Source organism: Diuraphis noxia, unplaced genomic scaffold (assembly GCF_037042655.1).
Source record: "Diuraphis noxia isolate RWA-SAM2 unplaced genomic scaffold, SU_Dnox_SAM2 contig0013, whole genome shotgun sequence".
Taxonomy (NCBI): domain Eukaryota; kingdom Metazoa; phylum Arthropoda; class Insecta; order Hemiptera; family Aphididae; genus Diuraphis; species Diuraphis noxia.
Genome location: NW_028301723.1, coordinates 691,201 through 716,289, shown reverse-complemented (window position 1 = coordinate 716,289; position 25,089 = coordinate 691,201). Strand labels below are relative to the sequence as shown.

The following is a 25,089-nucleotide window of genomic DNA, read 5'->3' as shown; positions in this document are numbered from 1 at the left end:
TCATTTTTACTCGTTGTATTTTAGATTCTGAGCGGAGCGATGAATGTATTGATTTTACCATGATGTGTGTGTTTTTTTTTGTGTCTGTCATCACGTTTTGGGGCAGTAAAAATGCTTCAATTTTTGACTTCAGTACCTCGTTCGATCAGAAAGTGAATCTAGTTGGTACTTTGGGGAGTCAAAAGTAAAAAATTCTCAATACTTTTCTAAATAATCGAGAAAAACAAACTAAAAATTAAGGGAAAAACGGGAAATTTTACGCACACTCATTTTTCGACAAAATCGATTTTGGTTTTTGATGTAACGTTAAAACGAATGACCGTAGATACATGAAATATTCATCGAATGTTTATATAAGTAAATTCTATCCACCATGCAATTTTCAAAATATTTCGACTTAAGTTGAACTATTCATAGGCATTTGAAATTTTCGATCATTTTTAGTTTTTTTAAAATTAATAACGATAAAAATGTATTTGTAAGGCAGAAAAGCTTGAAAATTTAATACAAGGCTCTTAACATATTGTTACAATAGCAGTTTGAAAAATAAAAGGAATACATACTCATAATTTTTTTTTAAGCATTCAAAGTTTGAGTTTTGACAACATATTATGTAAAAATCACAAAAATTCACAAATTATTTTAAGCTAGAAATTCATAAAAAATGTTCCTTTTAAATCTAAGATTTGAAAATTTAATAAAAGTTTCCTTACAAGTTTTTGAATCTTTATCACCAATAAAAATTCCACCGGAAATTCAAATTAAATTTTTATGAGCATTTGAAATTTAAATTTTTACAACATTGGATATCCACTGGATTTCACATTTAGTGATTTTCTTATTTTGGTGTAACTCTAAAAGTCTAAAACAAATGACCGCAGATGCTTGAAATTTTCTCTGAATATTTATATAGACATTTTCTATATTTGATAACATTTTCAAAATATTTAGATTTGTTTTGAGCTGTTTACTGACATTTTAATTTTTCAACTTTTTTAGTTTTTTTTTCTATAAATATCGATAAAAATTTATTTGTTCGGTAGAAAAACTTTAAAATTTAGTACAAGGCTTCTAACACATTTTAACAATAGCAGTTGAAAAATGAAATAAATTCATAGTCACAATTTTTTTTTTACAAGGATTCAAAGTTTGAATTTTGACAACATACGTAAAAATTACAAAAATTCATATATTATTTTAAGCTAGAAATTCATAAAAAATGTTCCTTTTATATCTAAGATTTGAAAATTTAATACATAGCTCTTATCGTATTTTTACAATATCAATTGAAAAATAAAAGAAATGCGTAGTCACAATTTTTTTTTACAAGCATTCAAAGTTTGAATTTTGATAACATATGTAAAAATCACGAAAATTCGCAAATTATTTCAAACTAGAAATTCATAAAAAATCTTCTTTTTAAATCTAAGATTTAAAAATTTTTAATAATCTATAATATATCCTAGACAGATAAACCGTCTTCGCTCAGAATCGTTTTTCGTATACAATGATATAATATCATTGGATTCAAATTTAATTCCATCCATTACAGTAACCCACTTGTAACCTACTGTACAGCAGAGCGACATCCACGACTTACCCGCCTTTTTTCTTTTATTCGCTTCACTCGTTTTTGTTTTAGGTACAGATATATTATAATATAGGTACCCAACGAAAACAAGAAGTATGAATAAAATAAAATATAAATTATAAATTCTTAACTAATTTACAAAGGTTACGTTAGGATTTAAAAAATATAATAATGTAATAACTATGGCTGGAATTTTGATGTCCTTAAAAAATCTCAAAAATGCAAAAATGACTTAAAAACTCAAAAAAATGCACTAGGCTATATAAATTAATTTAAATTATTATAGGTTAAACAATGGAAATATATTTATAAATGATACTACAGTAATTTATTTTAGATTCTGAACGAAGTGATGAATGTATTGATTTTAGAATGATGTGTGTTTTTTTTTTTGTGTGTCTGTGTACAGCATAACTAGTTAAAATAATGCTTCAATTTCAAACTTTGGGGGTGGTTTTCGATGTAAAAGTGAATATCATTGGTGCATTATAGGTCAAAAGTAAACACTTTCCAACAATTTTCAAAAAAATCGAGAAAAACAAAAAGAAATGACAGAAAACGGGAATTTTTACTCAAAACCAGTTTTCGACCAATTCGATATTTTTATATGGTTGTAATTCAAAAACTAATAACTGTAAATACTTGAAATTTTCACCAAATGTTAATGTTAGTAATATCTATATACAGTTTAATTTTCAAAAATTTTCTACTTTTTTTGAGTTATTAATAGACCACTGAAATTTACGATTTTTTTGAGAATTTTTTTTTGAAGTGTCGGTAAAAAAATGTTGGACAACCAAAAAAACTTGAAAATTTAATACACGGTTCCTTATGAGTTGTTCTTATTGTAGCTAAAAAAAATTAAAACTCGTAAGTCACATTTTTTTTTAATAAGCGTTTACAGTTCAAAATTTTACAAAATCTGTCGAAAACGCGAAAATTTGCAAGTAATTTTGAAGTTGAAAAATCATAAATTTTTTTGCGTTTATAACTAAGGATTAAAAATACAACACTAAGTTAACCATAAGTTTTCCTTCAAGTAGCTATAGAGAAAACTCGAAGCATCATTATAGGAAAAATGTTAAGTGCGTTTGAATTTTAAATTTTTACGAAATAGTGTAAACAATAACGATTTATCCTCAAACGATTTAAACATTTTTTATTATTCAAAAATTATAAGTCGTAGATACTTGAAAATTTGATCAGTTATTTAGATTGGCATTTTCTTTACATGATTTAATTTTCAAAATATTTTGACTTTTTTTGAGATATTTATAGACGACTGAAATTTTCAATTTTTCTGAAAGTTTTTTTTTGAATTGTCGATAAATTTTTTTTGGCTCAATCAAAATACTTGAAAATTTAATACAAAGTTCCTCATAAGTTATTCTTATATTGATTAAAAAGTTATATGAATAAATAGGCACAGTTTTTTTTTTATTAGCATTTGAAGTTCAAATATTGACTTAATATGTAAAAATTACGGCAATTTTCAAATTACCTTAGATAGAATTTCATAAAAGTTTTTCTTTTTAGATCTAAGATTTTAAAATTTGATACAAGGCTCCTAACATATTTTTACAATAGCAGTTGAAAAATAAGAGAAATATATAGTCACACATTTTTATTTTTTTTTATAAGCATTTACAGTTCAAATATTGACTAAATACGTTAAAATTACGGCAATGTTTAAAAGTTCAAATTATCTTAGATAGAAATTCATAAAAGTTTTTCTTTTTAATTCTAAGATTTGAGAATTTAATACAAGGTTCCTAAAATATTTTTACAATAGCAGTTGAAAAATAAAAGAAATGAATAGTCACATTTATTTTTTACAAGCATTTAAATTTAAATTTTGACAATACACGTAAAAATCACGAAAATTCGCAAATTATTTTAAGCTAGAAATTCATAAAAAACTTTCTTTTTAAATTTTTAATAATCTATAATATATCCTAGACAGATAAACCGTCTCCGTTCAGAATCGTTTTTCGTATACAATGATACCTATCATTGCATTCAAATTTAACCTACCTTAGTCAGAGGTCCACCCCACCCCCAATGTACAGTAGAGCGATACCCACTTACCCGCTTTTTTTATGTATGTAAGGAATTATAAAATTAATAAGAAATAATAGATACGACGATAATTTGAGCGGGAAGCCTAGCCAAGTAAAATTGTAATCGATAATAATTAGTTGTGCTAAACATTTTATTATTCGTACCATCAGCTGTTATTGTCCATAGTGTCTAATTGTTAATTGGAACAATTTTGGTTTATTTTATGAACAAATTGTAAAAAATATTCTAAAAGCTAAAACAATGCGCTAAAATTGTCAAAAGTGCAATAAAAAAAAACTACTTTAAAATAATCAATATCACCCAAAACACATTTTATACTTACGGTTAAGGATCGACGTTTTAAGTGTTTCGACACCAGAAAGAAGATGCCTTTGCATCAAAATTCCAGCCCTAGAAATAACTAATAATATTTTTCACAATATACTTGCCTATGCAGTTATTCATCGGAGATCTTTCAAGCAATATCTTGAACTCAGATAGTACAGTACTATTGTACTAATATAGTAATATCATTCCAAATGATATAGATATCTCCATGTGCCTATTTGTCGCTTTACAAACCAGTATTTCACGACCATGTCTTAAAAAAATAACTGAATTTTTAATGAGGTTAAGTTATTTTAAGCTTCAACTTTCTAGATAGTTTGTAACTTTTATAAGTTGTACGAAAAATAACATTTAACATTAAACTTAACTTATATCATTCTATATTAACTTGCCCAGCCTTGCGATACACTGTAGGTACATACCTTTAATAATAAATATGTTGGTCTTCACTGCAACCACAACAAATCTCATTTAATTTGCGACAACTTAAATGCGTATTATGTAGTATAAGCATAATATAGTAAAAAAACATTTGGTATCATAGTAATAATTAATAATATTTTATATTATGATGGTACTCGTAAATGCATGATATATCTATGGTACCTACAGGGTAAGTTTACCATTAGTACAGGATTTAAGTATTGATCGCGTGTAATTTATAAAATATAAGAGGAGAAGTAAAAAGGAATTAACTGTTCCAAAAAATAATTAAAAGTTCAAACATTATCTTTTTTAAATTTAAATTTTCTTTTTCTGATGATTTTTAGCATGTAATGTCTTGATGTGTACTCTTCAGAAATACATGTACACATTTTGTAAATAACAATTTTATTAATGTATTTTATTATTTTATTAATTTAGGGAATGACCATTTTTGATTACGAAAAGCCAAGTGGAGAAGAGTAAAGACCTTAACACCTCATCTGTTAATGAGATAAATTATTCTTGAAACATCTATATAATAAAATGCTCCTTCGTCTGACCCCTGTTTATACATGATTTTTCCACTGATTCGTAGAAGCCCATCCGCTACACCACCGAAAAAAATATATTTCAAGAATTTATTAGTTATCTTTACTATACTGCTTTATATTATATTGTAGCCGATACAATTGAATAGAATTCCCAGACGGAATGCGTACAGGCGTCAGGCGCCTTATTTGTGATGCCCTATACAAATGTAATAAATCAATGGGGGTGGACACTATTCATTCTGATGGCAGTGAAATCTCCATGTGCGGTCGTATGTCATCCCATATCATCCCAAATAAATCGCCAACATAATATAAAAACATTCTTAAACCCTTAGTGCTCTGTGGACTGTGACATCCATTTTCTACACCTAAATGCTGCATAGCCGATTATATATTATTGTATTATTATAATATTCACTTATTTTTACATGGGTAACAACTTGAATATGGTTATAGACAATAATAATTTTATATTTAAATTATAATGATCAGTAATGATCTCGCTGTGGTGAATTTCCGGAATACAATTTGTATCTCAAAATTATTGAAATATATTGAACAAATACAGTTAATACATTAACATCTGAATTATATAAAAAGTTACATAAAATTACAGTTCTAAAATAGAATTATTTATCGAATATAAGTTAGGGGAAAAATTGGAAAATAGGTCAATGAGTAAGTATCGTCTACAAGTTAAAATTGGCTTCAAATATGCATACGAAAAACAATTCTGAGCAATTGATCACTCTATATATCACTCTATATTACAAAGCATATAATATAATATATACTCATATTTAATTTTCAATTATACTTATTTATTGTACTATTAGTAATATGGTAGGTTGAATTAATTTTGGCGAAAACATTGTATTTATGATACAGTAGACGCCGCTTATAAGACTCACTTTGGGACCAGCACAAAGTGAGTCTTATAACCGAATGAACCTTATAGGCGAAGTGGAAAAAAAAAATTAATTACGTATTTATAAATTTTATTTTATTACATATTTTGCTTTGATTTTATTAATACATATATTAAAATAATTAAACGTTAATACATATTACATATAAAAATTATTTTTGAAAAAAATTAAATTTAAATAATTAAACGTAAATTTATATTACATATAAAAATTATTTTTGAAAAAAATTAAATTTAAATAATTAAACGTAAATACATATTACATATAAAAATTATTTTTGAAAAAAATTTGTAATTTTAGTTTGTTTTTTATTTTCTTCTAATATTCCGAAAATATACTGTTCGTATTCGTATTGATCGTATTTATCTGCGATAAAAATTATTATACGTTATTAGGTACCAACAGAAACTAGAAATAATCAACACGAATATTATTTAATTTTTCAATACCAATTTATTTCTAAATTATAACCAAAAAAGTTTGTTTTCTACTATTTATTTTACGAAATTTGAGTCTTATAACCGAAGTGTTGAGTCTTATAACCGATTTTTTTTTAATGTATTTGGACACGTCCGGACCGTTCCAGACGATTTTGAGTCTAATAAGCGACTGAACCTTATATCCGTGAGTCTTATAAGCGGCGTCTACTGTATTTGATTAGTACAATACTTTATAGGTAGTTATAGTTTTATCATTCTATATTATTATATTTAACTTATATGTAGCAATGAATATAATATTTATAATTGTGAAACTAGGTCATACGAAACCGTTTACTAAATCATGTTCTTTCATTGTATGTTGTAATAAATAAAAAAAATATTATAAACAACTTATATGTGTTAGTTTTGAATCTAATATCTCGTGAACGTATAACTCAGTGAATAAGTGTGTTAAGTTAATTTTAAAAAATATGTCATGTTTCAGGTAAGTAAGTATAAGTATAAATAACTCCCCCCAGTCCCCACTATCATCACTATTAACTAATCTACTGAACTGTATACGTTAAAAATTTTTTTAAATCTTATTACCATATTTTTTTTCAACAGATTTAGTATATACCTAATATACTTACAGAGGAAAAAACGTCAGTTCAAAGTATATGTTCCATCAATTACATTAAACTAGATTTTAGATTCTGAACGGAGTGATGAATGTATTGATTCTACAATGATGTGTGTTTTTTATGTGTCTGTGTACACTGTGTACAGCATAACTACTTGAAATAATGCTTCAATTTTAAACTTTGGGGATAGTTCCCTATGGAAAACTGAATATCCTTGGTGCATTATAGAGGTCAAAAAAGTTAACATTTTCCAACAGTTTTCAAAAAAATCGAGAAAAACAAAAAAAAATTACAGAAAAACGGGAATTTTTACGCAAAACCAGTTTTCGACCAAATCGATTATTTTATATGGTTGTAATTCAAAAACTAATCACTGTAAATACTTGAAATTTTCACCAAATGTTTATGATAATGTTATCTATATACAGTTTAATTTTAAAACATTTTTGACATTTTTGACTAACGCGAAAATTTGCAAGTAATTTTGAAGTTGAAAAATCATAAAATTTTTTTTGTTTATAACTAAGGATTAAAAATACAACATTAAGTTTTCCTTCAAGTAGCTATAGAGAAAACTCGAAGCATCATTATAGGAACAATTTTAAGTGCGTTTGAATTTTAAATTTTTACGAAATAGCGTAACGATAACGATTTATCCTCAAACGATTTTAAATATTTGTTATTATTCAAAAAGTATAAGTTGTAGGTACTTGAAAATTTTATAAGTTATTTAGATTGGCATTTTATTTACATTATTTAATTTTCAAAATATTTTGACTTTTTTTAAGATGTTTATAGACAACTGATCAAAATACTTGAAAATTTAATACAAAGTTCCTCATAAGTTATTCTTATATTGATTAAAAAGTTATATGAATAAATAGGCACAGTTTTTTTTTTATTAGCATTTGAAGTTCAAATATCGACAAAAAATCGTCAAAACCATGAATATTTGCAAATAATTTTGTAGTTCAAAATTCATAAAATTGTTTGTATTTATATCTAAGGTTATAAAATTCAACACCAAGTTTCCCATAAGTTTTGCTTCAAATAACTATAGAGCAATTTGAAGTGTCATTATAAAAAAAATGTTTTGAGCGTTTAATTTTTATGAAATCGCGTATTGATAACGATTTATCCTCTAACCAGGTATATGTATATCTATGAATCTATGATAATTTAAGGTATTATGAATTATGATAACTACATGCAATGTTTTTGGAAAAATTGATTAACCATGCCTTATGCAAAATGCTTCCTAATTGAAAAATAAAATATTTGTTTCAAAATAGAAAATATGACAAATATTTAAATATTATATTATATTCTAGACTGACAAATCATCTCTGTTCAGAATCGTTTTTCGTATTCAATGATACCTATCATTGCATTCAAATCTAACCTACCCTAGTCAGAGATCCAGCCCATCACCTAATGTACAGCAGAGCGACATCCACTTATCCGCTTTTTATTATTTATATTTAATTTTATTCTACTTCTTGTTTTCGTTATATTAAACATTTATACGTAAAACAAAAATGAGTGAAGTGAATAACAGAAAACTTGTAAAAATGGGATGCTTGGAATGTGGCAATCAATTCAATGATGATTTTTAAAAAAAACCATGACGAAATATTACACCATGGTAAACTGGTAAATATTAAACATGTTGGTGCACCCAAAAATCCATTTGAAAGTGCAGCTGAAACTACACTATTTTGGATACAGTTGATGTAAGTAACTATTAGTTAGCAACACAGTGGTCCAATATAAAACGAAGGAGAATTAAATTTTAAAAATGGTATAATATTTTGATACGCTCATCATATTAAGTGTTTACTATTAGTTATTAAATACTCATAAAATTGTAAGTTGTAAATTGTTATTTTACCTAACCTCATGCACCTACTGTTGCTAGTGCTGACCAATACCCAAACATTTTCTTTGACATAATGTATTTTGGTGAAGAGCTATAAATAGGTAAGTACTGAATATGTATCCATATATGTTTATGAGAAGTATATAATAAATAATAATGATAATATTATCAACGACCGTCTCACCGTCCTCAAAACATTTTTCATTTTTCTATTACTGAAAATTAACATGTGATTAGCATGAATTTTCACGACTATTGACAAAATTTACACCCGTATCAGAAAAAATAATGAGCTGTGATGGAGAGTTTTCAACAGCACCACCAAACATGGAAAATTATTAATGATAAAAAAACTTGATACACACACAATTTTAACACCTGATTGGCATGAACTTGCACAACTATTTCCAAAATTCGCAAATATCTTTTTCGCGAGCAAATCCTGATCAACTATTTCACGCGTCTCACCAGCGTTTTCGGCCATAGCAATGGAATTATTATTTTATATGTCGTACAATACATGCTATGTTGCATTATGTGTTTAAATCGTAGTTTGAATAATTGATTATTAGATCGTTTTAATGAATTATCAGTGGTAGACTTACATGGACCATAATTCAATACTTATAGATTTAAACTTTAATTTATTTAAAATTCCCATTTTTCCTTAATTTTCTTTTTGGTTTTTCCCAGTTCTTTTGAAAACTATTAGGAATTTCAAAAAATGACCTCCCCATGCACCAAAAAGATTCACTTTTGGACCGGAAAAACTACTGAAGTTGAAAATTGAAGTATTATTTTGACAACTTATCATGTACACACACGAAAAAAAAAATAAAATTTAAAAAAATAACACACAACATTGTAAAATCAATATATTCATCACTTCGTTCAGAATCTAAAAAACTAAATTGATAAGAAAAAATCTAAAATTAAAAACATCAAAAATTAAAACACATATTTTTATAATACAAAAACATGTTGAATAAAAAATCAGAATTTAAAAACAAAACTATAATTAAAAATTTATATTTTTTAAATATAAACTTTAATATAATATATCAATGAATTTATAAAAAAAACTTAGTAGAATAAAAAAACTAAATTGATAACATTCGTCTTGAAGAAAAAAATGAATCTCATATGATTAAAAAAATCTAATTTTATTAAAAAAAAAATTAATATGAAGAAAAATCTAGATTTTATGACAAACCATATTGAATGAAAAATCTAAAATTATGAAAATATCTATAATATAGAAATAAAATCTATTTTTTATTTAGCATGTTTTTGTATTATGAATATATATTATTAACTAGCTGATCCCGTGCACTTCGTGGCCCGTTAAAATATGTACCATCTCCATATGACTCAAACTTTATTCAATTTTATTTGTTATTTGTTATTTAATTTAATTTGTATCACCTCCCTGTCACCGTACTCGTCCTATTGGAGCGAAAAATTCTCCTGAACAGAACCGCCACCCTGGTGATAGGGCGGTGTGAATAAAAAATAATTAAATAAAACATATATAAGCATTTAACAGTAAGTAATCGCTTTATTGTTAATCATGTCAATCATAATTATTAACAAAAATCAGTTTTATTTTCATTGTAGTGCTTTGTGATATATGATGTTCATGTTTTTTGTTTGATTACCTGACGCATGGACAAACAAATCTAATTCAATGGGCTGTTCGACCACCTTCAAGCAAGGTTGCTGCGATTCCCGACGAAGCGAGTGCAAATGAAATTTTATTTTGTGAGCGTATTGTTGCTAATATTAATGAAATCAAAAAAGTTTTTCCTGTACCACCAGGTGCATCTAAGAAGTACGATATCCCTCCAGTTTCATAATTTGTTACTTTCATAGGAGTATCAAATACATACTTCTGTTGTTCATTCAACAGTGGAAGAATTGTTTGAATTAATTCTTTCAAAGTGTTGAAATCATACAGTTTTTCTCAGTGCACCTCTTGTTTAAAAGCATCATGTATTGGACGATTGGGCGCGGTCAAGCCTAATTGAATTAATAGTTTGACATCATCAAGCGCATGTCCTCAATTGAAATCAATACTTCGTTGTAAATTTCTTCACTGATTTGTATATTTGGATTTCCCATTCTATTCCGTATTTGATACAAAATATCATCACACATTTAATCTTTGTACTTGATCCACAAATAAATTGGGTTTGATGGGAAGCATGTACATATGATTATAGAAAACAATGTTCGTATTTGATGAGCATGTGATGATATTACAGCATCATTGAGAGTTTGATCCCAATGATCGTCATTTTCTAGCAATTGCAAACGTTGACAGGCTTCTCTATAGGATCCACACAAATCACCATAAACAGTTCGTAAATGTTGGAATGATGTTGGGCCTGCACATACATTGACTAATAGCAGCCGTAAATAAAAACATTCATCATTGCTTGGATGTACTGAATAAATTCGAACAATCGCATCGGTGGAATATACATCTGGGTATTTATATTTATATTTATATTCAGCTCGATTCAAACTTGCGTGATTATTAGTTGAATGTCGCGCTCGCGCTTCACGCGTTTGTGATATCCGAATTCTTTCACGTTCATTTCGGTCGTCACGTTCTTGTGCACTTTGGTTAGATCGGTAATTACCTTGGTTTGTAGCATTTTGGGTTTTTCTACCTAAATTGCTTCGTCATATAGGAGGCATATCAAAATTAAATTATTGTGTCACGTGCAATAATTAGTGATCATAGGTAACTTAACACTCTGCACAAAACACGATATACAAATTTAATTCGTGTATCAGTTGACAAAAGCAAACTCGGTAGAGTAGGTAACAGAAAATCCAAGAAAAACAACACTTACAACATATTGACAAATAATCGACCACCATAGATGATATTCTTGATCAGTGATTACATTGCCATGGAGACGATCAATATTATATTATCCATATTATAGTAAGGGCTGTTTTAAAAAGAAAAGGGCTCATCCTCATTTTACCCTATAATAATTTATTTGTGAAATATCTGAATTTTGAAACATTGTATTTACTTAAATGTCATATAAAAATATTAAATTGAACAGATTGTATACTTATTTAATGTGATAATTTATAATCCATAATTGAAGATACTGATGCACCAAAATTTAATTTTAAATTTTTTGTAATTATGGATTAATTAATTAAGATGTTGGATCAAGGGAAATCTTCTGAACTCCTTAGAGAAGAAGAAGCATTACGTTTAATGGAACCAGGTGAATCGCTACATTTATTTTAATATATTTAATTTTGTCATCCTTCAATGGTTATCTGGTCATATTATTTGAGAATAAATGTATGGAAAATTAAATAAAAAATATGACCATTAACAACAAACTATAAAATACTCAACTGTTTGGTTAGATTAACAGATCTTTACCAACAATAAAAAATGGGTCAAGAGCTGAAGATCTGAAAGCTCTACAAATAAAAGGTTATGGTAAAATTGTTCTCACTAATACATGTGCCTTTGACAGTGCAGTCTTCTTGATCATGGTTGCTATGTGTGACAGTGGAAAATATTTAAAATCAAACGGAGAAACACATATCTGTTCTATATTTATCCAATTTATCAAAAAAATTCTATCAAAAGGAATCACAGGTGACACATATAGAGAAAGAGCAAAAATTTTAATTGATTTACAGAAACCAATTCAAACTCCCTTAAAGTACAATCAGACACTACTCAAATGTGAAACAACTTTCAACAATTTACTTACATGTATTATGCCAGACCTCCCGACAATTATATGATAAAACAGAATGTGCTGATTCAAAATGTAATAAAATGAGTTACCAATATTCCCATATAACCTATATGTATGATGGAAACTTCAATGAACTTGAAAAATGTATTTATGAACGTACTTGTATCATCACCAGTATTTGTAAACATAAGAATGGCAGTAAGACATGTACAAATATTAAAATTTTAACACCATTTCTATCAAACCAGCATTTATTTATAGAAATAATTCCAAATGACGAAGGTGAGTATGCATAATCATAATATTGTTTAAAATAATATTATAAGTCTTAATAATGAAATAATTAATAATTTACATAATTTCAGAACTTACCAGCCAAAATCCGAGGACTACTGTACTTATAAAACTATCAGATATACCCCCTGTAATAAGTGTTCAAAATATGAACTATGAGCTCAGAGGAATTTGTTCATGGTAACATAAGTGGTATTAGGCACTATAAAGCATATTGTAGAAGGTTAAATAATAATTGGGAAATATATGATGATTTGGCAGTAAAATCAATTCCAATTAAGGCTGAAACAACTGTACAGTGTGAATATATCTACTATACTATATAAATAATATGAAGACAAATTACTATTTCAAAAGTTCTAATTAAAATGAAAACTCATTTTTTTCTATTTTTTTTTTTTTTTTTATGTAACAGTTCTAGGTAGGTACTTATTATTTTATTGAAAAAAATGTAATTAATATAAAATTTGGAATTTGTATTTAAAAAGAAATATGAATTTTAAAAATATTAAACTGTAGGATTATATATATATATATTGTTTTTATAGCCATATTTGATACAAACTATGAACATTCATTTTGGAAAAAAAATTTACTTCTTGTTTGTGTGAAACAAAAGTATAGTAGAAATTATAATAATATTACGTTAATTTGCATATACATTAATAATAATATTCATTAAAAGCTATCAATTCTCATATAAGTTAAGCCTATGGTGACTTTCTATCATTGATAAGGGTAAAGTCAAAGTAATAGTAAGTTTTTATGATTTAATTTGACTAATATTTTATTTAAAAAAAAAATTAATTATATAATATCACATGAGATAGCAGGAAAGTTAAATAAGTGAAACAATAGTGTCTAGTAATTGGCTACAACTAAATAACAATTATTCAAAATTTGAAATTTGAAATTTGAAATTGGAAATTGGGGCATTTCCCAGCCCCCCCACCAAAATGTTGGTTTTAAAAAAAAACTGAACCTCTACAAACGAAAAAAATGTGATTACAAACCAATACAAACCGGCTACAAACGTGTGGTGCAAAAAAAATTTCTAAACTCGAAATTAGGGCATTTCCCCAGCCCCGCCACCAAAATGTTGGTTTTAAAAAAAAACTAAACCCCTACAAACGAAAAAAATGTGATTACAAACCAATACAAACCGGCTACAAACGTGTGGTGCAAAAAAAATTCAAAATTCGAAATTGGGGGGGCTGGAGAAATGTACCTTTATTTTTTTACAGTTCAAGTTGTAATCAGAAGATTGAAAATTAGCACTACAAACCATTGATGTTTTTAAAGGCATGTACGATGGTTGTATTTTTTTAATTGTGTTAGTCCATATCACTGCAATTTGTTTATTACTCGGAAATCTTAAAAACATAATATGTCAAATAGTTAAATGTATTAAAAATATAAAAGTTATTGAAATTCTATAATTTTTTAACTTACTTATGCATATGAACACCATCCTTACCTATGTTTCTACAGCTTTTAATAGAACATATATGTATATACCATTTTACCACTGTATTACAAAATACCAACAACCAAAACTAATAAACTAATAAATCTTGAATTAATAATATAAAATATTATGCTTAATGCTATGTTTTATGTATTCTATGATATAATATTATAACAGATAATAATATTCATAGATTATGATATATATTATGCCAATGATAATATTACGCTATTATAACTGGAATCAAAAAATCGAAAAATGTAAAACAAAAAAACGCGGCAACTCTCCGTGATAACTATTAATTCCGTATCATGGATGAAAAATGTTGAGATAATCATTTTTTCTAACTAAGTTTATTATTGCTGACATGATAAGGGCTAAATGCGTAGTCCATCTATATTATGTCTATGCAATTTGCTTCCATGATTGAAGGTGATAACAATCTGGAATGAACACAGTGAAACAGATACACTATTTTTTTTTTATAAATAGATAGGTACGCCACAGTAATAAATAATGAGTAATAGCCAACACAACAATTTTTAATTTATTTATAATTACCTATATAAGTTTTAAGGAGTAAGTTATACTAAATAATTAATCACAAGGCTTGCATTGGGTTTCAGACGTTTCAGTGTTTACTTCGAACATTAAAAGTTACGACGTTCTACTACACCGAATTTGTGTTATCATACAGTTATTACGAAATACGAATATCGGCTGCTTCGAAAAATCACATTCCACGTTTGTTACTTCGAATTTCTAAAATAATTGAATTAATGAACTATTTCCACGATATGTTAATATACCTATTAATAATATCGGCATAAGTCTAGTTTAGCGGCCACTCGAATTTTTCGATTTTTTTTTTCGGAAACCTATGTATTTAACGAGTATTAAACGATGGTGTAAAAATAAATTTGCGGTAACCATTAGTTTTGAAGTTATAGACTTACTATATGTTTTGTTAGCGGCACTCGTCGCTCCGCCCCGCAAATCGAAAATATCCCATCCCTCGACTTGCTATGCAACACCACCTCAAGTAGGTCACAGGGTAAGTTATGTCATATAGACTTGCATCCTTAGATGTTTAATGTCAGTTTGAATATATACCATATTTCTTAATATACACTTTAATATTTTTTGAGTACCTATAACAAGTTTGAAGTTTAAACTAATACAGTTTTAATTGCTAGTAGTGTAAACTCCTCTAGATAGCGTGGCGTATGTGCTTGACACTATCTGGAAGAGACGTGGTTTTGATAATTAGTTGTGTTGTGATGCGCGTTGAGTAGCGACTGGTGACCTGCGCCGTCGCGAGGTTGACCTGAGTTTATTCATTTTGTTTTTTTTTTACTCTTACATTGTTTTAATAAACTGTTTCTCTAAGCCGTTATTCGTCTTATGTTATTTATCCACGTAGGGAAAGTTAACATAAATTATCAGAAGTGGGATATCGGAAGTATTTAGTGGAACGTGGTGCGCTAGATCACACGTCGTCCGTTGACGTTCGAAAACCGTTAATTTGAAATCGCACGTTCGGAAACGAGTTCCGAACAGTTCGCGCCGTTCGTGGTATTTAGTATTTCGTGGTGCGTCACGAAAATCTGGCGAAATTCTATTGAAAAAAAAAAACGTGGTTTCGTCGTTGAGTTTGGACATAACCTCTACCGTTGTTGTTGTTGTATGTGGACGTGGTTGTTGTTGCTGTAGTTGTCCGATCCGGTTACCGTGGTTACATTGAATCGAATGCGGTATCGTTCCGATTATTAATCGTCGTTATCACTGTTGTGATTGTTTGTTTTTAAACACGGTCTTAGATTATTAGGTCTGGCAACTTGATAATGGAATCCGTGCTCCTAATGACCGGACAGGGAATAGTCATGCACATGTGTCACTATCTAGCGGATGAATGTTTTTCATTATTATTTAATAACGGAAACCACGGTCTCAGGTGCATTTGTTTTACTGATTAATAAATAGCATGTACTACATTTCGACTTTCGAGTGTAATTACACCTATACGTGCCTGCGTCAAGGGTGGCTCCAGAGACATGGTTGGTGAGGGTGGGGGTTCATAATTTTTGGAAAACATTTGATGTTATAATATGTTTTTTTTTGTAATCATTTTTAAAATATGTATACATTTTTTTAGAAATATGGGCATGGGAGGGGGCCTATGTGTTAGTGTTTTGGACTTATGTCTATAAAATGCTAATATAAATATTTTAAGAAAAATGTACGTCTATAATTATGATTATATAGTATATACTAATTACTAGAATAAGGAATTACGAAAACAAAATAGTTGATTTTGTTGAAATCTTGTTTTTCGTAAAAATTACCGTTTTCCCGATTTAGTGAAGTACCTAGGTACTGTAAATTTTCCGAATACCTACAAATAAAAGTACAAAGCTACCAGAAATACTCATTAAATTTAAAGATTGAAGCATTTTTTCATCTATAAAACGTGTATACAAACACAGAAAGAAAAACATTGTAAATCCAATACATTGATCTCCCCGCCTAAATCTAATACATAAACAAAAATTGCGCCAAAATGTATAAAAACAAAAGTATATTGTTATGTAATTTAACTCGAACGACGAGCGTTTTTAATTGAAAACACTTTTAGTAGTTTTAAACTTTGTATCTCATCATGCCAAAAAAGTGTGCTATATGTCATAAAGGAACAGAAGGAGTTCCAACTTTTATAGTTACTCTTAAGCGGAAAGAGAATTGGGAATTTGTAGTTCCGATTCCATTATTTGTTGGTGATCGAATATGTCAAACACATTTTCCCAAATCTTTTTTAATAAAAGAAAATATAAAAGACGGTCCGGAACATGCGAAACGTTCAAGAGTAAGTTTAACAAACTAAATGTATAATATAGTTTTTATTTATTAGATAGGTATGATAACTGTATAATAATAAGTGTTTTATAATAATATAATATATTGCATTATATTATTTACATAATTATTTTTTTAACGTATATTTTTGAATTAAGGTACTTTTAAAAGCAGATGCATATCCTGTATTTGATTTTGAAGGATTAAGTAATAATATTCATGATACTTCTGGTGCAATTGTCGATGAAGGCAATATACATACAAATCATTTATCTTCCAAATCAAACAGCATTGTCAAAAAACTAGATATTACTCATGAAAATTCCTATGATGATTGTAATGAATTAGCTCTGCCTTTATTGTCAATCTCCCCAAATAATGTTTCTGGAATGGTAAACAATAATATTAATTTTATATTTCTATATTATTTTTTAGTTTTTTACTCACATAATATTCTGATATTCATAATTTTGCTTTTTCTTAGAAACAATATGGGAATAATAGAACTCAAATGTGTAGTATTCCAGTTCATACAAATTTAATAAGAGAGCCCTATCTTGATCATAGTAAAATAAACAGCTCTGTAAAAAATGTTTTTGAACAAATATACTTGAACATGGACTCTGTGCGGTTTCCTTCAAAATGGTGCAGACTCATTCCTGGAAATAGTAAAAGTGTAATATATAGTAAAATTTTATTAAGAGATATTGATTTAAAACCATACTTTGAGCGATCAGTAAGCATAGATGAAAAAGCAACAATAAAATGTTCATATATGAATGATACAATTCAAATAAGTCATCTAAAATTGAAAACCAATTTTATACAAAATATGCAGGAACTAGAGGATATAATTTGTAAGGTGGACAGTGCTATAATGTGTGAAGGAGTTAATATGCCAACAGAAGCATTAAAATATAAAACAAATACAAGGAAACTATTATTAAATATAAAAAAAACATTTTTTATGACTTTTACTATAAACAAAGAAAATATGCCTTCCGATAAAATCACTGTCCATTATTGTAGAGATAAGGATCAATGTAATAATAATATTTGCAAATCAATTTCAAAAGTACCATTTACACGATACCTGGGTATTACCTTTGATGAAAACCTAAGGTGGAATGTACATATAGATAACATAGTTAATGGTTTAAGAATATCAGTGTATAAATTCTGTAAACTTAAAGATATTTTTCCTATTAACATTGTACGTAATATATATTTATCATTATATCAAGCGGTCTTTCAATATGGCATTAGAGTATGGGGAGGTCTTACTCAAAAAGCTATTAAACCACTACAACTGCAACAAAATAAAATTATTAGAATATGTCTAAATAAATACTGTTTAGAAGGATCTACGTCTCAAAACTATAAAGAATTTAAAGTTTTGCCTATTAATTCACTGTATAAAAAAATTGCAATTATGTGGGTAATAAAAAATAGGGAAAATTGGTTTAATATAGATAAATCCAAACAAACTAGGGAAATTAGGGCATATGATACTAAAATTAATTATACGTTAACTTCATTTGGTCAAAGGTTTGTGGATTATCTTGGTCCGAAATTTTATAACTCCCTAGATTTAGATTTAAAAAAGAAAATAATTGAAAATCCTAAATAATATGCAAAAAATATTATTAAAAATTGGTTGATATTAAATATTGAATAAAATGTACCAATATCTTAATATTAACCATTATATATTATATTATATTATATTATATTTTATATTTTGTTCTAATCTTTACTTCATTTATTTCAATTAACTTGTATATTTTGTATATAATTACTAAACTTGTTTATCCTGTTATCATAAGCAATTTGTATATTATTATTAGTAAGTAATATTAACTCCCTACCTTCATCACAAGCTATGCTTAAAGAAGGTAGGTATAAATTTAAGAATTATTGTATTATTGTATATATTATAATTGTACAATTAATCTTTTATTTAAAATAAAAAAATAAAAATAAAAAATAAAAAAAAATACACTATGTACTGATAGTAATGGTCAATTTCGACACATGAGATGTTCATTAATAGTTAATGAAGAATTAACTATTAACAGATTAAATGATAGTGAAAAACTCAACAATGTAAATTTTGTAAGATAGCATTGATTAGGTGCCAAAGAAAAAAATTGCGTATGAAACACACACCTGTTGTAAAACGTGTTCATTTACTATGTACACCAAGTAAACTTACAAAGCTTAAGTTACTTCGTCGACGTAATAAAAATGTAAAAGAATTAAATCGAAGGGCTGGAAAACAATTAAATAAATTAAAAAGTCAATTAAAAATTTGTGAAACAAAATGTAGTAAATTAGATGAATCAACTATATTACAAAATTTAACATCAAATAATATTCCAAAAAATTATCAATTAGTAATAAAAGAAATAATAGCTACCTCCAAACGAAAAAGTCTAAAAGGTAATAGATACACAGAAGACTGGATAATGCTTTGTATGCTTTTGCATATTAGATCACCTGCTGGTTATTCTTTTATGCAAAATAATAAATTACTACCACTACCTTCAGTTAGAAGAATTAGAGAGTATCTGTCAATGATTAACACCACATGTGGATTTGATAAACAATTTTTTGATATTTTAAAAAAACATTTAGAAACTAAAACGGACCTTCAAAAGCATGGTGTTTTGATATTTGACGAAATTTCGCTTAGAGAAAGTGTTGCAGTAAATTCTAAATCTCTTACTTATACGGGCTTAATAGATTTTGGAGAAGAAGATGATGAAATGAAAAATTTACCGAAAGCAACAGACATAAATTCTAAAGCGACACACGGGTTAGTTTTTATGTTCCAACCCATAGCTGATAACTATACACAGCCTATTGGAGTGTTTGCTTCTAAAGGACCAGTTAATGGACAAACACTGGCCAAATTAATTATTAAAGCTGAGTTGCTTCTTAAAAAAGCAGGTGCTCGGGTCCATGGGTTTGTTTCAGATGGAGCTCAAACTAACCGACGAGTGTGGTCTGAGTTTGGAATAAGTGGAAAATTAGGTAGTTCAAAAACTCATATTGAACATTTTGCTGATAGTAGTAGGAAATTTTTTGCATTTTCTGATACTCCTCATCTAATTAAATGTGTCAGGAACCGGTTATATAACAACAGGCAACTTTGGGTAAATATTCAGTTCTTTCTTGAGCTAATAATAATACAATATTAAATAATAATAATTAATAATAATAATATTCATACATTACTTGCAGATAGATCCAAATGAAAATCCAATAAAGTGGGAATATTTTGAAAAATTGCATGCCCAAGATAAGATGAATTGTAGCAGCCAATTAAAAGTATGTCCAAAGTTGACTGAAAATCATGTAAAATTATTGAATACATGTTTAAAGATGCGTGTACGTCTTGCAACACAGGTACCTATAGGTTATTAGGTAATAATATAATTGTGTACATAATTTTGTGTTTTTTTTCATTATAGGTTTTTAGTAAATCTGTTGCAGATGGTTTAACGTTTTATAAAAAACACAATATCGAAGGTTTGAGTAATTGTAATACAACAATAGATTTTTGTTTGATGCCTAATGATCTATTTGATGCATTAAATGCAAAAATTCCTGTGCAAGGTATTAAACCTGGATCAAAAAATTATCAAGTTTGTTGCATTTAAATTGAGAGAGTATTTATTAGCTTTTATGCTTTTGTGACTTTATTTGTTTATTATATATTTATATTATTTAATATTGCATTGTAAATGTAATATTATTCATAAGGAGATTACGTACAATATTATTAACTCTGAACGTGGGGTAGGTACATAAGCATTCAACCTGTTGAATGTCTTATTCTTATAACAAGAATAATAATGTTTATGTTAAATGTATTTGTGTTATACTAATTTTCTCTAGTTAATATAGTCAATACCTACAGTATAATATAATTTACAGTTTAGATGTGTGCAAATTGTATTCAGTGTTTGTGTAAGTGTTTAATTAGGTATTTAATGTAAACCATAAATTATAATTGTCAACCTTATTGTTTAATAGATACTTCAACGTTCTCTGGACTGGTTGAACTCTTGGGAATCTAATTTGGAAGCTGGGAAAATTGATTCTCAAGATTTTTTAACCAAGAGTGAAGCGGAAGGACTGAGAGTTACCCTTACATCGGCTAAAGACTTATCAGATTATTTGATAGATAAGTATAATTTCAGTTATCTTCTCACAGGAAAAGTTAACCAAGATTCACTGGAGGTAATGTATCAAACATAACAAAATATATCTATACATAAAAAAAAAATTGTTTGAATTTGTTGAATAGTATAAATTAAATAAAAATTTTTTTTAGCGTTTCTTTGGTACAGCGAGAATGGCTTCAGGTGCAAACGACCATCCATCTACACCAACTTTTTTACAGGTATATAAACTACTTTCAGTTTACGCTATATTAAAACCTCCAAAATATGGAAACTGTACCGTTTATGAGAATATGCCACACACAAATTTAATAACAATTTCTGATATAAAGAATTGTTATGAAAACAATACAGATTTATCAGCAAAAGATAAATTAAAAACCAAATTAAATGGTCTTATAAATGAAGGTGAATGGGAATTTACTGATATAGTGGAACATGATTATTCTTTGGCTCCAATTGTGGACTGCTTAAAGTATTATATTGCTGGTTATTTAACTCACCAAATAACTAAAAGAAGTTCTTGTCAAAAATGTAAAACTAGTATTATGAGTAATGAATGTTTCACATCCGAGGCTGATTTGACAAATATAAAATCCAGAGGATGGCTAAAACATCCAAATAAATATTTGTATGAATTATTGAGTGTGGTTGAAGATGAATTGATGAACCATTTAGGTAAAACAAGTGTTTTTGAAGACACGGTAGAAGCCTTGATAACCAGGTGTAAGACGTTCACATTTCCATGTGGGGAACATAAAGATTTTATTATAGCGTATATAATAAAATATTATATAAATATGAGAATGCGTCAATGGACTAGGCAAACAAACCAGGAACAGCTAAAAGAAAACGCAAAAAAGAAAAAACTATCAACATTTTGTAAATCATAATAATTTCATTAAGTTTCACAAAACATTCGTACATTATATCTATTATTAGATATAATTAATATTACACTTACCAGTACTAAGTATTCAAAATGTTTAACAAAATGTATTATGTAAGTCATTGTGTTCATTATTATATTATATATAAAATAAAAATTCAAAAGTTGTTTGTTGTTATAGAATTTACTACTTTAGTCCACGTCCTATAATCATACAAAGGCTGAAAGGCCTAATTTTAAGAAAAAAAATAATTCCCATAAGTTGTATTATATTTTAATATTTATGATTTATCATAACATGAGATATCATTGACATTAAATTTATAGATCACCATATGTCGTTGATAGATGGCAGTACTAGTATTTATGAGTTCCCTGTCCCGTCAATAAGAGCACGGATTATTATATGTAAATCTCATCGAGTTGCATAGGGCTGTTTTTAAATCGGGTCGTTATCGTTATCATAATGAACAACAACGATGAACCATCTCCGCCGATTGCGGCCCCGACTTATAACGAATTAATTAATGTCGTTTCGCGACTTCGTGAACAAGTCGAGCAGATGAGCGCTCGAAGTGTCACGCCGCCGGTTGAGCGTGTTGCGTCGCCGAACTCGTTGTCGGTTGCGAGGTTGGAAGTTGCTGAATTTCGTGTGGTTCCTGATTTGAATAAGACAATATGTCAATTTTCGGGACGACAGTCGTCTCATGAGGCCGAGAATTGGCTTGACGATGTAAATGGTATAGCTTCGGCAAACGGTTGGCCAATTAGGTACCGGTTACAGTTCGTTCGGTCGAATGTACAAGGAGCCGCTCGGGACTGGTTCGTTGGTAGACGTTTTGATGACTGGTCTAGCTTTGAGTCACGTTTCAGATCGACTTTCATTCGTTCTCTGAATACGTCTGATCGCTATGATCTCCTTAAAGCACGAGTTCAAGGGAAGGATGAACACGTAATGGACTATTTTCAACCTAAGGTGAGGTTGTGCCGAGATCTAACTCTACCGTTTGTAGAAGTCCGGGATCATGTTCTAAAAGGGCTGTACTCGCGCGAGATGGCGTTGTACGCGTTAGGACGACCGCATCTAACAGAAGAAGATCTGCTCGGAGATTTACTTGAGTGGCCTAGGATGGCTGCTATACATTCTCCTGAACATAAATTCAAAGACGCGAAACAGACCACGAAGAAAGTTGACTATAAAGCGTCGAAGCAGCCTAGTACGCATGCTTAGACCCGAATCAAGCCGTTCGATGGGAAAATGACGGAAGGTGTTTCGGTCAAGGATACTTCAAACTGCAGCTGGATTTGTAGAAAAGCAGGACATCTGTCGAGAGATTGCCCCAGTAAGCGTAAGAATACGTGTTACGGTTGCGGAGCTGAAGGGCATATACGGCCGAATTGTCCTTTGCGAGACGACCAAGCTAGTGTTGCCGTGGTATGTCGGGAGGTCGCCACGCATCCGTACCGCCGCGTTGGACGGATAAACGGGCGCGAAGTTGACGTATTGCTCGACACAGGCTGTCATCCGGTATTGATCAAGGCGAGTGTCACCGTGAGCTGTGGGCTTTCCATCAAGCCTGTGGATAAGCCGCTTTACGGGCTCGGCAGTACGACGGTGCCGTCAGTGCGAGCTGTTGGCATGACGCGAGCGTCCGTCGCCGTTGACGACGTATGTCCAGGTTTAGTGACATTATTGGTTGTAAGCGACACGGTACAGGTGCCTGATATCATCATTGGACGCGCATGGCTAGACCTACCAGAAGTCGCTTATCATAAGTCCGGCGGAAGATTATACATATATAAAGCGGAACCGTGTGAGGGTGGAACTGAAGTCGCAGTTGATACGTTGGGGAACGAAGCGGACTACCTGCATGCCGTCGAGGTGGACGTCCTGCCGGTAAAGGAGCATTTGCGTACAACGGATTTTGGGTACGTTAACTCTGAATTGTCCGTCGACGACGAAGCAGCGTTGTTAGGGCTGGTCAACGAATATCGCGATTGTTTCGCAACAAGTTTGGATCAACTTGGGTGCACGCCACTTATGACCGTGGGAATTCATGAGGTGCCCAATAGTCGGCCAGTAGTTTGCAGGCCATATAAGACGACGCGCGCCGATCGTGAAGAGATCGCCAAGATCGTGCGAGAGTGGAAATCGAGCGGAGTGGTCGTCGATACGGTCTCTCCATATGCGAGCCCGGTACTGCTTGTAAAACAAGAAAGGAGAAAAGTTCTGTTGGGGCGAAGAGCATGAAGCAGCTTTCCGTGAGTTACAGACGGCTTTGGTGAGCGATACTGTTTTGACTTTATTTAGACCTGACGCTACTACAACAGAACTGCACACGGACGCCAGTACGATTGGATTGGGCGCCATGTTGTTGCAATCGGTGAGGCTGGGTGACCCACTACACGTTGTCTACTATGCAAGCCGGAAAACAAGTGATGCAGAAACAAGGTAGGTATCATTCTAGCAAGCTTGAACTTTTGTGTTTAGTGTGGTCCATGAACAAATTAAGACAGTTCCTGTTGGGGGTGAAGTTTGTTGGGTACACCGACTGCCAAGCGTTGATGTACTTGAACAACTTCCGAAGTACCAACTCACAAATCGCACGTTGGCATGACTCATTACAAGAGTATGACTACGAAGTCAAGTACCGACCAGGTACTCAAATGAGTCATGTGGACGCGCTGTCACGTGCGCCTGTAGCGATGAATGAACGGGACCATGATGAGGAGTTGGCTGGGAGATACGAGGTGTGTACATTAATGACGGAAGAAGATAGGGTGCTGATGTGCCAGAC

General features: G+C 29.6%; 2 protein-coding genes and 1 long non-coding RNA gene across 4 annotated transcripts; 2 read left to right on the top strand and 1 right to left on the bottom strand.

The window, feature by feature from the left end:
- Positions 1-17,297: 17,297 nt before the first annotated feature.
- On the bottom strand, positions 17,298-19,455 carry LOC149054048 (uncharacterized). Of its 2 annotated transcripts, XR_016192365.1 has the most exons (4): positions 19,382-19,455; positions 17,937-18,014; positions 17,660-17,871; positions 17,298-17,596 (listed from the first exon to the last, which is right to left on the bottom strand). It is a non-coding gene; the product is annotated as an uncharacterized LOC149054048 (long non-coding RNA). The 2 variants fall into 2 exon arrangements; XR_016192364.1 differs by lacking the exon at positions 17,937-18,014.
- A 2,240-nt stretch (positions 19,456-21,695) lies between these two features.
- LOC149054047 (uncharacterized) lies at positions 21,696-22,652 on the top strand. Its single transcript, XM_089230722.1, has 2 exons — positions 21,696-22,225; positions 22,619-22,652. Exons 1-2 carry the CDS (start codon positions 21,696-21,698, stop codon positions 22,650-22,652), a joined length of 564 nt encoding a protein of 187 aa, XP_089086848.1.
- Positions 22,653-23,549: 897 nt separating this feature from the next.
- On the top strand, positions 23,550-24,542 carry LOC107171393 (uncharacterized). Its single transcript, XM_015521634.2, has one exon. It carries the CDS (start codon positions 23,550-23,552, stop codon positions 24,540-24,542), a length of 993 nt encoding a protein of 330 aa, XP_015377120.2.
- Positions 24,543-25,089: the final 547 nt, after the last annotated feature.

Bases quoted from the DNA above. Each gene is read 5' to 3' on its own strand.
- LOC149054047 (XM_089230722.1), top strand. From the start codon at position 21,696: ATGCCACACACAAATTTAATAACAATTTCTGATATAAAGAATTGTTAT. The intron at 22,226-22,618 runs GCAAACAAACCA...TTAAATTTATAG, and splicing joins AGAATGCGTCAATGGACTAG to ATCACCATATGTCGTTGATA.
- LOC107171393 (XM_015521634.2), top strand. From the start codon at position 23,550: ATGACGGAAGGTGTTTCGGTCAAGGATACTTCAAACTGCAGCTGGATT.